General features: G+C 46.5%; 1 protein-coding gene across 3 annotated transcripts in view; it reads right to left on the bottom strand.

Moving 5' to 3' along the window:
• Positions 1 to 16,004, bottom strand: part of RADX (RPA1 related single stranded DNA binding protein, X-linked) — a 228,033-nt gene that overhangs the window by 143,969 nt on the left and 68,060 nt on the right. For 2 of the 3 annotated variants that reach the window (XM_086918577.1, XM_086918576.1), the window contains exon 7: positions 10,711 to 10,818. The exons of the other annotated variant lie outside the window; for it this stretch is intronic. In XM_086918577.1, the coding sequence (XP_086774703.1) occupies positions 10,711 to 10,818 (108 nt within the window). The remainder of the gene's footprint in view (positions 1 to 10,710; positions 10,819 to 16,004) is intronic. 3 annotated transcript variants of the gene reach the window in all.

The raw sequence follows: 16,004 nt of genomic DNA, 5'->3' as shown, positions 1-16,004 counted from the left end.
GATTAATGAATAGCAGCGTAAAGCAATATCATTAGTTTCTCTGGCAGAGTTGTGTCATTGTACACTATTATTCAGCAAACACTAGTTCAACACTTGAGATGATCACATTATCGTTTCTTTACTGTTCTTACTATCTGTATATTGCTTCACTAGTAAGACTTATCGTTGTTTCTAACAAAATCACATTTCATAATGGAAAGGAGCTGAGAAATGGATTTCAATACCTTATGCCACAGTTAATTTTCTAGTGTAGGGAGCAGACAACGGGAACTAGATAGTATAGCAAATGTGATTTACCTTGTATCAATTGGCCCACACTCTTATCACCTAAAGATAAAGATCTAAGGTAAACCCAACCTAATCAGAATGGGTGAACTGTACAGTCTAAATAGCCTAGTAAATGGATGAAACTAGCCCACTACATGTATATTTCAATGAACAGTCATTTTAATATGGTGTTTTTTCTCCACTATCATAAAAATAAGTTTAATTACCATTCTATTTCTTTGGTCTGCCATTAGTTACTTAAATGCTATGGGTATCTACGATACTATTCTCTAATTTTAAGAAATAACCATTGTAGAGCATGTCTGGCAAAGAAAATAGTACAACAAATAAGGCAACTTCATAATTTGACTAGGAGTGCCGGCTGGTGAAAAAGAATGTCCTGGATAAAATTACCATTAAGTATAATGGGGATGACCCTATAACCCTCAAAACCTGGTCGGGTAATGAAACAAACAATAATGGTTCTGTCGGGAGGAACAGTTCAATTTAACATGGTACTTAATACTTAAATTGCAATCATATGTCCCGGGAGAGGTACATACGTAGTAAGACAAATAAATGAACACTGACCCGAGTGATGAAAAAGTAAATCTTTAGTATTCAACTTTCTCATAGGTTTTGACTAAATAAAGCATTAGGTCTGCTGTCCAATATACAAGAAGACATATACAATAAAAACAACAAGTAGTGTAGATCGTGGTTTGTGATAGACAATTACAGGTTACACAACATGTATACATAAAAACTGAAATTTTTCAAGCTTATCAACTGCAATCACAATAGTCTTTCGGCAATAAATGATTTCTTTAGTTCCTATCAGACTTTGCGCAGTTAGATATATAGCAGTGTGTGTCGACGTTTCGACCCTAGTAGTGATGTGCTGACTATGTGCATCTGGGGCGGGTCTTCATCAGGATTGAAATTAGGTTGGACAGCCTTAGTGTTAGGTGTATGTTTCCTCTGTTCTTCTGGTGCGAGTCTTTGCTATGAATGGCATTCATAGCGAAGATTCGAAGGAGACGGTCGTTCTTCCAGATATACTTGAGCTATCGCCAAGGCGTCCCAGATCCGTAGATTTTCCCACCGGCTGGTGAACAAGAACCCGTGAACCTACAGCATACCATGGGCTTGTCGGCTGACAGACTCAATACAAACTTTCATAGGCATATATTTACATGTGCTTCTAAGGTCCCAAAAGATGTGAAAATGGGAGTGAATACCTAGAATGTTACGGTTTTCCGGCCTCAATCCTAAAATATAGAAAAATCGCAAGATTACAATTACAAAATGAACTGTTAGATTTAGGGGTCTCTAGTTGACACAGGTAGGTACCTTGCCTCTAGTCAGGGTAAGGGAGTACACTCCTAAAATAACCCCTGCTCACCCCCTTGGTAGCTTGGCACGAGCAGACAGGCTTATCTCATAGGCAGTGTGTAAAGCATTTGTGAACACATACAGTAATCAAATGACAACACTACAAATTGACACCACACAGGTTTAATATACAAAAAAAGTATTCTTTATATAGACTTCTCACAAGACCACAAACAACAAAAATCCACAATACTGTACTTAAGCTGGTAGAATTAGCTTAGTTCTTCTTAGATCTTAAAATGCGACACTGAGTCAATGTACCTTAAGATGCGACATTCAGGGCAAGGAAAGCATTGCAGGGAAGGTGATGCGGTAGTCCCTTACATGCAAGGACGGTGATGCGTTGAAGATCTGGTGCAAAGCAATGAAGATGGTGTTTTCTCCTTAATGCGACACGCTTCCCTGGCGATGTGAGTTGCTTCCACAACGATGCCACGACAGTCCCTGCGACACACTTCCCGGTGATGCGGCGGAGTCTGCTGCGACGTCTATCCTCTTTGGCGATGAGCCGCAACAGGCCCTGCAACACGCTTCTCTGAGATGCAGCGGCGTCTGATGCAATTTCGATCCTCTTCTCCTGCAACATGCTTCCCGGTGATGCACGGCGTCTGCTGCGACGTCGATCCTCTTCTCCGGCGGTGCGAGGCGCTTCGTGTTGTGAAGCGGCAGCAGCAGTTCGGCGATACGCTTCCTGTTCTTGAGTCGCGCTATCCAGCTCCTTGCGGCACAACTGCAGGCACTTCAAGAAAACTCTTGGGGAGCTGGTGGGTGAAGTCTGTTGTTCCCGAGACTTCAGCAGGAGGCAAGCTCTGTTCCAAGCCCTTGGAGATCCTTAAAAGTTGATGAAAAGTACACAAAGTTCCTCTCTCCTTTCTTTGGCAATCAGGCAACCACTGCAGGCCAATCCCCCAAGCAGCACTTCAGCTTAGGGATAGTCTCTCCCCAGTCTCTCTGGTTTTACTCCTCAGCAAAGGTTTCTTCTTGTTGTCCAAAAGTGATCTAAATTCCTGGGATCAGGGTCCCAATACTTATACCCCAAAATCCTTTGTCTTCTGAGGGCAGAGGGGCCTTTGCCTAGTCTAAAATAGTTCTGGTCAGTCCTTGAGCACTCTGTTGACATGACTCCTTCTCTTCTTTCACAGTGCAAGGCAGAGACATCAGACACCACAGGAGGTGGAGCCAGCATTGTGGAGGGAAGGCGCAGCCCTATTCAGGTCCCAGGTCCAACTCCTCCCTCCCATCTAGATGCAGATCTCTCTATTCACCACTGGGCTGACTCACCCTGTCTCCTGGAATCCCCCCCAGCCCTGTCACTCAAACTCCAGACAAGGAATACACAACCTAGCAGAGGCAGGCTTGGATAGTTAGACAAGAAAATACCTACTTTCTAAAAGAGGTATTTTCAAACACAATGTTAAGACCAACTTCACTAAAGGATGTATTTTATCCTCCTGAGTTCAGGCACACTAAACTCAAATTTCTACCATGTTCCGAGTCAGTTAGATGTAATAATCTAACTGCCCATTCTGGCCTATGGAGAACAGATAGCCTTACAATAGTGAAACACGAAAATGGCTGAAATTCACTATTATGACATGCCACACACACCAGGGCATGTCCTACTTTACACTTACAATGTACCCTGCCTTTGGGCCTACCATAGGGGTGTCTGATATGAGGAAGAGGGAAGGTTTAGGGACTGGCAAGTGGGTGCACTTGCCCAGTCAGCATGGCAGTACCAGACTGCACACAGGCTCTGCAATGGTAGGCCTCAGACAAACTTTTACAGGCTGCTTCTGTGGGTGGCACAACCAGTGCTGCAAGCCCACTAGCAGCATTTGGATTACCAGCCCTGGGCACTCCTGGTGCACGGTACCAGGGGCTGACAGGTAAACCAAACCAGCCAATCATGGAATCAATAATCCATACATCAATTTACAATAGGGAGCCACTTGCACTGTGACACTGGACAGCAAAAACACGAGGCAACAGCGAAAATGGAAGGGAGACCCACACCAAGGTGCCAGGTCTAACAACACAATTGTGACATCTATATATTTTTTAAAACCTCTTTATTAAACAATAGTCAGCTTGCCAAACATGATCATAGTCTTACATTGGGTTGCATTCTTTGGCATACACATTCTAATATATAGGGAAAGTGGTTCCTTGGTGTTCAACAGTTCAATTCACACCAGCTCCTGGGCCCTCCCCACCTAACTAGATCATACCCCCCCCCCCCCTGAAACCCTTGTAGTCCTCCCAACGCTGCCAGATTTTTGCCCATTTCCCTGGGCGTTTCCTGCTTTTGTACATGGTCTTTTCTGCCACACAGCACCAGTCCATGTCCTTTTTCCACTGTGAGATCTTAGGCGGTTGAATCGCGCCCATGCCCCCAAAATATTTCTCTCAGCAATTATCGCCGCTGCCTGTCGCCAAATCTTTGATATTTGGGCCGATTCAGTTGCCCAGTTACACACAATATATGCCATCTGGCGTCCAGGGGGACTTCCTGTTCTAACACCTCTGAAATAATCCGGACCACCTTCGTCCAGTATATCTGTTTCCTTCTGGGTACACCCCTCTGACACTCCTCAGCTAAGATGCGCACTAATTTAAACATAAGTGTGCTGGTGTAGTAGGACCTATGAGGAATCCGCAGTTGGACTAATCTAAATTGCGCGGGGATCACCACCTCTCTAGGACTCTGCAATACCTCCACCCAGCCATCATACTCTAATAGTCCCACATCTGACTCCCACGCCTCTCGCACCTTGGATAGTAAATCTGGGGAGTTGTTTATAATTTTCTTGTATGTACAGGACAGTGCCTTCTCCGGAATTGGGTCTAGCAACAATCGGTCTTCTAAAGGACTATATCCGGGGATCTGGTATCCATCCTTAAAATGTCTGCCCAGCGCATGCTTCAACTGCAAATATTTATAGTGTTCTGTGGTTGCGAACTGAAATTCTGCCTGCAGCTCTCAGAATGATAACACTGCCTGTCTCCGCCTCACATCCCCCAAGCGTAAAATATCTATTCGCTTCCATTTCGAGAAGCCCTGCAATCGACCCACCTCCTGGAGCATGTCACAGCTCCACAAAGGAGTCTGCTCCTTCAGCCGAGCCCAGAAATCTAGTAGCCTTAGTCCATGCCGTCCGTACTACTTGAGTATGCAGGGGTATACCATCCTGTCTCTCCTGACCATATATTGCCCGCATGTATCCGTCTGTCCCCATTGCCCAGTGGTTGACCCTATATGTCGGATCGTTTATCTGCAAAGACCCAGTTCTTAATACCCATAAGTTGTGACACCCAATAGTACTTTTGGATGTCTGGGACAGCCAAAACCCCCTTGTACACCCCTTTCTGCAGTTTTCCAATGCTATCCGTGCAAACCCCCCCCCCCCCCATCTCACAGCAACTTTGTTAACTCACTGTCTACCTCCTTAAAGAAAGTGTCTGGTATTTGGCAGGAGGTATTTTGTAGAACATAGAGTATCCGTGGCAGCGACATCATCTTGAAGATAACTGCCCTTCCCATCAGGGAAATTAGCAGCTTCCTCCAGTGTGCGACGTCATTCTTCAGACGATTCAACTGTGGCCTTAGATTCCTTGCCAAAAACGCGGTCAGATTTTTTGATCTGTATGCCCATCTGAGAGCATATAGAGGAGAGACGTATCCCAATTGATCTGATACCCGGAGTAACCCTCAAAAAGCTTGAAGATCTGGAGCAATCGGTTAATTGGAAACCGTGGTCTTGTTGCTTACAAGAGGACATCATCAGCGTACAACGATATCCTTTCCTCCCACTGGTCGCCCCCATAGATACCCGAGATTACCGGATCCTCTCTGACCCATACTGCCAAGGGCTCAAGCGCCAGTGCAAACAAGATCGGTGAGATGGGGCATCCCTGCCTTGTGTCCTTTCGCAGAGTAAATGAGCGAGACACCGAGCCATTTACCGGACCATGGTCATGGGCTGCGTATTGAGCAGCTTGATCCAGGTGAGGAACCAGGGCCCGAAGCCGAACCTCCCCAGGACTTCAAACAGATAGTTCCATTCAATACTATTCAACGCCGTGCCGGCGTCAAGTGACAACAGGTCCGCCAACACCCCCAGATTGGACCTTACCAGATGCATTACCCCATACAGTTGTCACAAATTGAGTCTGATACTTCGGTGGGGCATAAAGCCTGACTGATCCGGGTGTATCAGAGTAAGAATGGGCACCAGAAGTCTATTCACCAAAACTTTAGCCAGAATTTTCACTTCTAAATTTAACAGAGAGATCGGGCGATACGAGCCACACTGATCCGCGGGATTACCGACCTTGGGGATCACAACTTTTCTCGCTGGTCAATCGGTAGCGAACCACGAACGCTCGCCTCGTTGAACATGGTTAGAAGGTGTGGGACTACTGTGTTGGCTGTACATTTGAAAAGTTCAACTGGTAGTCCGTAGGGCCCCAGTGCCTTTCCCACCTGCAGATCCCTTATGACGCCCACTATTTCCTCCTCTGTTATCTCCCTATCTATAGAATCCCTGTCCTTCTCCGCTAGTACTGGAAGGCGCATTGCCACAAGAAGTTCACAACAGTCTTGGGCCGTCCTAACCAGGGTCGGGTCATAAAGCTCCTCACAGTAGTAAGTGAATACTTGTGCTATGTCCTCTCCCGCAGAGTTGTGCTCCTGTCCCTGTCCTTTATTTACGCCACCCAGTTCTTCTCTCTATCGTGTTTTTCTAGCTATGCAATCATTTTATTAGCCTTATCCCACAGGTCATATACTATTTTTTTGTGTAGCCAAGGCAGCTGACCTGGCTGCGTTAGTAGCCAGATCCTGTAATTCACTCCTCCGAAGATCGATTTGGTGCGCCAGCTCCCTATCTTTCCTCCCACTCTCCAAATAGAGTGCTTCCAACTCAAGTACTGCCATCTCCAACGCGTCCCAGCGCAATCTCTTTTCCTTGTTTTCTATCCCAATGCATGCTTGGATGTGACCCCTAATTACCGGCTTAAACGATACCCGCCTGCTTCACTGACCCTACATACTCCTGAAAGTAAAATTGCGCTCTTTCCTTGACCTTCTGGGCGATCTCTTAATTCTGAAAGAACCTGGCATTCAAGTGGGGTGGCAACGTATATTGGCAGGTCAGGCCTCTCATCGTTCTGTCCACCGGAGAGTGATCGGATATACCCCGGGGTCCGATTCTAGCATTAATGAACCACCCCTCAACTCCTCGGTGTGTCACTATAAGATCTAATTGTGAATAACTGGCATGGGCAGCAGAATAAAAGGTACATTGCTTGACACCCGGGTTGAGTAACCTCCAGAGATCGTTCAGCCCAAACGCTTCAGTAAATGCAGGAAGTGGCTCCAACCCCCTAACTCTCACTGCCACAGTGTCTGTCTTGCCCGCAGTCCATCGTAGAGTTCATATCCCCTCCCAGCACCAACACCCCCGGAGGAAGCTCCCGCAAGAAAGCTCCCAGTGCTGTGAACGCCTCAGAACGCACCATTGGCAGGATAAAACAGGAAACTAGATTAAGAGCCCGTCCCTCCCAACAAGAGCCAGTGTTTTGTGCCACACTTTATCAACTACTAGCGGGACCTTAGCCTTAACCAAGACTCCCACCCCACGGAATCCTGATGTATAACCCGTGTATGCTACCAATCTATAGCCATATCTATCCAGTGCTTGATACCTCTGACCCTTGAGATGCGTCTCCTGAAGCAACACAATACTCGGGGAGTGACGATGCAAATAGTGAAGCACAATTTAACACTTGATACGGTTCCCCAGTCCGTTTACATTCCAGGATATAAAACTTAGGCTGGTAATACCCCGAGTGCCCACCCATAGCCCTCTGGAAGGTGCCCGAGCTGTTCCCTGCCTGACTACCCGCTCCTGCGATACCATCCATGTCTTAATTGTCTCATCATGACGCTCTCGAATTGCAACAACCCATGAACATACTCACACATCACAAAGTAGCTGACTTTACAACAAAAAACCTTTACAACGCCTAACAGCCGCCCCCTGTCCGCACCACCCTCCCTACTACCCTGCTGGCAATTGCTACAACTCCCACCACCCCAACTCGCAGAGTGCCTGTCACCCCAAACAAAACCATCAACAGTGGGGTTGGTTGGTGCAGAGCTCGAGGCTCCTACCCCAGGTCCCGACCACATTCCATTAGCAAAAAATAGTTCTGTCCTATAGTGACCACAATAGCAATGTATGACAATATAAGGCCATTCCTGCCGTGCAGTCCTTAGCTCATACATTCCAACCGACCCGTTCAGTGTTCACCCTCATGTGACCCCAACTTTACAGTCCGTGGGTCATCCTGGGGCGACTTCCACGAATTCCAGACCCTCCATGCGTCCCAACTCCAGTGCGCCCATCAGTCGAATTCCTCTCCTGCCGTCCTGCTTCTCTCTCGCCATTTTCCTGTTTGCAAATTGGAACCAACAGTGCACCATGCTTCCAGCCAGTCCATGGCGCACTCCGGGGCTCCGAAGAACTACGCCTTCCCATCAGCTTCCACACTCAATTTAGCTGGGAACATCATGGAACACTTAAGTTCCTTGGCCCTCAGCTCCTTTTTGACAGCATCAAAAGCACACCTCGGACGCTGCACGTTGAGGGTGAAATTCATAAAAAAAATCTGATCACTGCATTTTTGTGGAACAGGTCACCACGTTGACGTGCTGTTTGCAAGATGGCGTCCCTATCATGGTAGTTAAGAATCCGAGCGATAATCGTGCGCGGCAAAGCTCCTGGCTTGGACTTAGGGATGGGAGCTCTGTGTGCCTGTTCAACAGTGAAATGGACGGAGAGACGTTTGGGCTTGAGGTGTTTCAGGATCAGGTTCTTGAGGAAGAGGTCCACGCTCGGCCCCTCCATTCCCTTCGGCATTCCCACCACGCGGATGTTATTTAGTCGTGCACTCCCTTCCTGGTCCTCCAACTTAGCCCCCATACGTTTTTGCTGTTTCATGAGGGCCTGAACCCTCTCTTCCAGACTCTGTACTAATTCCCAGTTGCGTTACTTGAGTTTCAGTGGGCGCAACCTTTACAGACATTTTCCTTAAATCCGCTCGCAGGAGGGTAGTTCGAGCGTTACAGCGTCGATTTTAGGATCTAATGTCCCCTTGAGGTCCGCAATTGCCACCCTGATGGCACTCAGTGAAGGTTCCGTCTTCTCCCCAGGTGGACAGTGTTGGGACGGTGCCGCTGAGAGCGGCACCACATATTTGTCTATTTTATTGATTTGCGCCCCCGCTTGGCCTTTGGGCTTCATCCGTGTAGATGCGCCGATACAGCGACGATCTTGCAGTAGGAAGCTCGCAGAGCACTCGCACCCCACGAGGTGTCTATCCGGCCTTACGCACCCCACACTCCCCAAGTCCAATAGTGGTCTCTGAAAGTGCCAGCAACTCACAGTTTGTAGCTCCCTCAACTGTCTGCAGATTATGGGTCAGCCCTCCGGGTCTCGTGGCCCACAGGAGGGTGTGAGCACGCAACTTAGTCCGCTCCAATGTCGCTCCTAGTGCCCTACGCACTGTCCAGCCCTTTGTAGAGCACACTGCCTCTGGACGTTCCGCACCCTCTGTAAGCCATCCATCTCATGTCCACCATTGGCACCCTTCCATGCCAGATTCCCCACTCCAAGGGCTCCTGCGCTACCGACTCACTTGCTGCGACACCTGCAGGTGTTGTTCTCTATCCCTGGGAGTGTCAGTCTCTGCCACGGGCTACACTTCTCCCCCCCCCCCCCCCCCCCCCCCCCCCCCACAGCCCCAGGGACTAGTAACCTCCTGTTTGTTGATGGAGTTTGGTTGAGTGGTGCCTACACGGGCGATAATGTCCGCGGTGAGTCGGGGTCCTCCCATGGGTTCTCAGGCCTCATCCACCGCACACCGCTGCCGTACCCTTCCGTAATTAACTGTTCCCTGTGCATTCGGTCCCACGCCATCAGGCCATTACCCTACAACCCTCGTGTCAGTCAAGGAAGGGTGCAGGAGCACCTCACCCCTGCATCCCGCTCGAGTAGTGCTCTCAGGACCGCCGCTCCGCTCACCCCACCTCTGGCAGTGATCGGAGGGTCCGGGAACCTGTCACAGCCTCTTCAATCTCCTCCGGGCGCCGCTGCTCCGCTCGTGCTCCCCAGGGGCCCGACTCTGTTCTACCGTCCCCTCACATTCAGCACTCGCCTGCTGTCTTTGAACGTGGTCCCAACCGCGGTGCATGCCGATGTTCTCCTTGTCACGCGGGACACCGCCTCTAATCAGGCCCGGGGCCCGCGGCAGTACAACGGGCGCCGCTGCGTCACACCAAACAGCGAAGCCCCAGGGGTCCGCACAGCTCAGGATCGCCTGTATTTGTGTTCTTGCAGCCTTCAGTCAGCCAATATCCCTCAGTTTGTTTCTGCGAAGCGGCTGATTTGAACGGATTTATCGGGTTTTAAGGACCTGTAGGAAGGAGCGCTTCCAACACGGTGCCATTTCCCTCGTCTCAGAAGCCTCGCCCGCAATTGTGATATATTTTTGACATCTTTTTCTGTTCTATAAACATTTTGATGCCTGTAATAGCAATTACAGATTTCTGTGTTATTAAATCTTTGGCACTGATAATCTTTAGAAGTGTGATGCTCTTAAGGTGAGCCTCTAATAGGCTAATGCTATGAACTATGAGGTCCATTGGGTCAAAGGATTGAAGAGTCAAAGATCACATAGTGCCTGTCTGGCATGACATAGGCTACAAAAATGAACAAACTCATTCTTAAAAATGTGAAAAACAAGTTTACTATGGCACAATAGCTACCCTGTTAAGGAAGTGACAAACATTTTATCAAAACATTATTAATGTTAGTGAGAAACCAATACTAGGCAATATTAAAATTATAGATATGGTAAAAGTAAGATTCTCCTGCATGGGTTTGTGTACTTGTGCAATAAAAGTGTACAATGAAAACAAAACTTGACAACCACGTTAGGAATGCAATACAAAGGATAAATAATATTGTTTTCATAACCTACCAGTAATAAATATTTGACTTTCACAAGTTGTTGTGAGATAAGCTGTAGCTGAAGTATTAGAAGCAGAGTCTTGTACCAATTTCATCTGTGTGCAAACCAAATAGGACACTAAAGAGAGCAAAGATCAATGTCAACAAATTAAAATTGATTTTCATTGAATTAACTACTTTTGCATATTTTTCACATCAAAATGTCCAGGCAAGGATGCATGAATGCATCACGTTTGCTACAAATAAACATCAGGGAAGATGGTGATCCTTTCTGTAATCAGAAGAATGTCATTCCCTCCCCCCTACCCCTTTCACTCAAACATATGGCGCCTCAGTTTAACAGTAGGCCAATTGCTCAAGGATAAGGAAATGTAAAAGTCCCTCAGATTCCAAATCATCATTGGCTTTTCAGATAAGCATAGTGGTGTGCTATTCTTAGTAGTTTCACAACTGTGAACAACTGCTCAGTGCCAAAGTGCAAGTGCTTCTTTTGTAAATTGTTGTTATGGATTGGTGTTTCCATGATTAGCTCATTTGATTTACTACTCAGTCCCTAGTACAGTGCACCGTGTGTGCCCAGGGCCTGTAAATCAAATGCAGCTAGTGGGCTGCAGCACTGATTGTGCCACTCATATAAGCAGCCTGTAAATTGGACTCAGATTTGCCACTGCAGTATCTGTTAGCAGTCTAGTACTGCCATGTCGACTTGGCAAGTGTACCCACTTGCCACGCTTACCCTTTCCTTACATGTTAGTCACCTCTAAGGTAGGCCCAAGGTACCTCTGTGGGCAGGGTGGAATGAATGTAAAAGGTAGGACATGTCCGGATATTGAATTACTACCAATTTTGTTTTTCACTATTGCAAGGCTATCTGTTCCGGTAGGCCAGAATGGGGAGTTTGTTTATAACATCGTATAAACATAACTGACCCTGGGAACAAGATAGGAAAGGAAAATGCTACTTACCAGTATGCATCTGTTCTTGGCATGTAGAGCTGCAGAGTCCTACACTTAGCAATAGATCGGCACCTGGTGTTGGGCTCGGATGATTGCAGGTTGTTGTCTTCTTGGAAGAAGTCTTTGTAGTCACAAGATGGGAGACTCCTCCCTTGGACAAAACTGCGCATGGTCGTCGACTCCATCCTCAGATTGTTTTTCGCCAGGATGGGAAATAATGAAGTTAGTAGAAGTAAAGAGAAAGGATGTCCATGCGTGTGCATCTAAGTAAGATGAGTACTGGAATGGATACAAGTCCCGGGGAGGCGGGAGGGCATGTAGGACTCTGCAGCTCTACATGCCAAGAACAGATGCATACTGGTAAGTAGCATTTTCTGTTCGAGGCATATGAGCTGCAGATCCTACACTTAGCAACAATTGTGCAGCAGTGTATCCCCTAGCGGTAGTCGCTTGTATCCGATGCAGCATACTGAAATAGTGTTTTAAGGACAGCTTGGCCCACTGCAGCTTGCTTCTTGGCTTGCACATCAACACAATAGTGTTTAGTGAAGGTGTGTATTGTAGACCATGTTGCTGCCTTGCATATGTCCTCTAGTAGTATGTTTCTTAAGAAAGCCATAGAGGCTCCTAGTTTGCGAGTGGAGTGTGCTCTAGGAGGAACTGTTAGTGTACGTTTAGCTTTTTGATAGCATATTTGAATACACTTTACAATCCATCTGGCAATTCCTCCTTTAGAGATGGGATTGCCTTTGTGTGGGGGAGAGAAAGATACAAATAGTTGTTTTGTCTTTCTGAAGGATTTAGTCCTGTCTGTGTAGTATAGTAGAGCTCTTCTAACATCTAAGGTGTGTAAAGCCCTTTCTGCAACAGAGTCCGGTTTTTGAAAAAACACTGGTAACTCTACTGATTGGTTTAGGTGAAAAGGAGTAATCACTTTTGGCAGGAATTTAGGATTGGGTCTAAGAACTACTTTGTTAGGATGTATTTGAAAAAATGGTTCTTGTATTGTGAATGCTTGTATTTCACTAACTCTTCTAAGAGAGGTGATGGCAACAAGGAAGGCAGTTTTTCATGTTAGAAATTGCAGTTCACACTTATGTAAAGGCTCAAAAGGGGGGGCCATGAGTCTTGTAAGGACCACATTTAGGTTCCATATTGGAGCAGGTGGTAACCTAGGTGGGATTATTAGTTTTAATGCTTCCATAAATGCTTTTATTGCAGGTACTCTAAAGAGAGATACATGTGGTCTATTTTGTAAATACGCTGCAATTGCTGCTAGATGCAGGCGTATGGAAGAATAAGCCAAATTGGACCTTTGTAGGTGTAGAAGGTAGCAAATGATGATTTGGATGGAAACATCCAGTGGATCAATTTGATTGTTGTTACAGTATATTGCAAATCTTTTCCACTTAGCAGCATAACATGCTCTGGTAGTGGGTTTTCTAGCTTCTTTAATTATATTCATACAGTCTGGTGGTAAGTTTAAGTAACTAAACTCTAGGACTTCAGGAGCCAGATCGCCAAATTCAGTTGGCTTGGTTCTGGGTGCCTTTTTTCTCCATGGTTCTGTGTTGACAGGGATGGCGTGAGCCGTAATTTCTGATGTGAAACCAGTGAGAGATCTAGTAGCGTGGTGAACCACGGCTGGCGTGCCCATGTGGGGGCCACTAGTATTAGTTTGAGAGACTGTTGTCTGAGCTTGCGTACTACTAGTGGAATGAGTGGGAGAGGCGGAAAAGCGTACGCAAATCTGCCTGACCAGTTCATCCATATTGCATTCCCCTCCGACCGTGGGTGTGGAAACCTGGCGGCGAAGGTTGGGCATTTTGCATTTTCGTGGGTGGCAAACAGGTCTATCTGTGGATGCCCCCACATTTGGAAGAATGGTTGTAGAACTTGTGGGTGCAACTCCCATTTGTGAATCTGTTGTGACTGATGACTCAACAGATCTGCTATCTGGTTGTGAATTCCTGGAAGGTGTTCTACCGTGAGGTGTATGTTTTGAGGGATGGCCCATCTCCAAATGTTTTGTGCAAGCTGGGACAGTTGCAGAGTGTGTTCCCCCCTGTTTTTGTATATAACACATGGCTGTCATATTGTCCGTCTGGACTAGGACAGCTTTGTTTTGTATTTGTACTTGAAAAGTCTTGAGTGCTAGGAAAATTGCTAGCAACTCCAAATGGTTGATGTGGAACTGCTTCTGTTGATTGTTTCACTGACCTTGTGTGGTATAAATCAAGAGATGGGCTCCCCATCCTGTGAGGGATGCATCTGTCGTGAGCACAATCTGTGGAACAGTGTCTAGGAACGGCCGTCCCTTTGTCAAGTTTTTGGTGTTCCACCATTGCAGAGAGCGATATGTACGGCTGTCTACCAACACCAGGTCTGTGAGCTGACCTTGAGCCCGATTCCACTGTTGTGCTAGACATTCTTGTAGTGGGCGCATTTGCAGTCTTGCGTGAGGAACTATAAAGATGCAGGACGCCATCATGCCTATTAGTTTCATGAACACTCTGGCTTGGAGAGAGTGCTGGCATTGAAAAAGGGAGACTAAGTTCTGAATACTTTGAATCCTGTCTTGATTAGGATACGCTAGAGCTGCAGATGTGTCTATGGTAGCTCCTAGATATTGATGAGCGTGCGAAGGCTCTAGGTGCGACTTGGTGTAGTTTATCGTAAACCCTAAGTCGTGCAATGTTTGAATTGTTTGTTTTGTGTGTTGTACACACTAGTTGAACGATCTTGCTTTTATGAGCCAGTCGTCGAGGTAAGGGAAGACATATATTTGTTGTCTTCTGAGATGTGCTGCTACTACTGCTAAGCACTTTGTAAACACTTGTGGTGCTGATGTGACCTCGAATGGAAGGACTTTGAACTGATAGTGTTGTCCTTGTATGACAAACCTTAGATACTTCCTGTGTGCAGGATGTATAGGAATGTGAAAGTAGGCGTCCTTTAGGTCTAGTGTGGACAGAAAATCTCCCCGTTGTAGTAATGGGAGTACTTGTTGTAAAGTGATCATGTGAAAATGATCCGATTGTATGTAGTGGTTGAGGGGCCTGAGGTCAAGAATTGGTCTTAATGTCCCGTCCTTTTTGGGAATTAGGAAGTACAGGGAGTAAACTCCTGTTCCTTGTTCCTCTAAAGGAACTACTTGAATAGCATCTTTTTGTAGAAGTGCTAGAACTTCCTGTTGAAGCAGAGTTATATGGTCTGTGGACATTGGACACTGCCTGGGTGGTATGTTTGGTGGGTTTGCTGTGAGTTCTAGGCAGTAACCATGTTGGATAATTTGTCTTACCCACCTGTCTCTTGTGCTGGAGTTCCAGACAGGTAGGAACTGTGAAAGCCTGCCCCCCACAGGAGTGGAATGCTGTAGGGGAGGCAGAGGGAAGTCACTGTTTGGGAGTGGAAGAGGAGCGGTTGTTGTTATTACCTCTGCCTCTTCCCATATTGTTGTTGCCTCTGTATCCTCCTCTAAAGTAGCCTTTATTAGAGGAGGTTTGTGTGTTTGTCTTAAAAGATGATGTGGTCTCTGTACCGGTCTGCTTTGAGCCTCCTCTATAAAAGGAGCGGCGAAAATAACTTTTATTCTGGGTGGATTGTAATGCACCCATAGACTTAGCTGTGTCCGTGTCTTTTTTCATCTTCTCTAGTGTGTTGTCTACCTCCGGCCCGAACAACTGGTTTTGATTGAAGGGCTGGTTCAGGATAGTAGTTTGTACCTCTGGTTTAAAACCTGAAATGCGTAACCATGCATGACGTCTGATAATCACACTAGTATTGACTGCTCTGGATGCTGTGTCAGCTACATCTAGTGTGCATTTAATTGAGGCATTAGATATTGGTTTGCCTTCTTGTAAGAGCTCTGCTGCCTGATCTTTGTATTGATCTGGGAGATGTTCCATTAATTTTTCTAGTTGGTCATAGTGATCCCTGTCGTAGCGTGAGAGTAAGGCTGGTGTGTTTGCTATGCGCCATGTGTTTGCTGCTTGTGCAGCAATCCCTTTTCCCCCCCGACGCATCAATAATTTTTGATTCTTTGTCAAGCGGGGGCGTGCCACCAGAAGTTTGGGAGTTTGCTCTTTTACATGCATTTGACACTACCAAAGAGTCTAGTGGCAGATGTCCCTTAATATAGACCGGATCAGCTGGTGCTGGTCTTTACTTTTTTTCTATTCTGGGATTTAGCACCCAACATCTTACTGGATCTTTAAAAATGTCCGGAGCATGTTTAATGACTCCTTTGATCATAGGTAATATTTGAGTAGACCTTTGTGACTGCTCAAAAGTGTCTAGTAAGAAATCCTCCTCAATTGCATCAGAGTGCATTGACACTCCATGGTAA

This window comes from Lissotriton vulgaris, chromosome 4_1 (assembly GCF_964263255.1).
Source record: "Lissotriton vulgaris chromosome 4_1, aLisVul1.2, whole genome shotgun sequence".
Taxonomy (NCBI): domain Eukaryota; kingdom Metazoa; phylum Chordata; class Amphibia; order Caudata; family Salamandridae; genus Lissotriton; species Lissotriton vulgaris.
The sequence above is the reverse complement of the archived record's forward strand: the minus strand, read 5'-3'. Positions and strand labels throughout refer to the sequence as shown.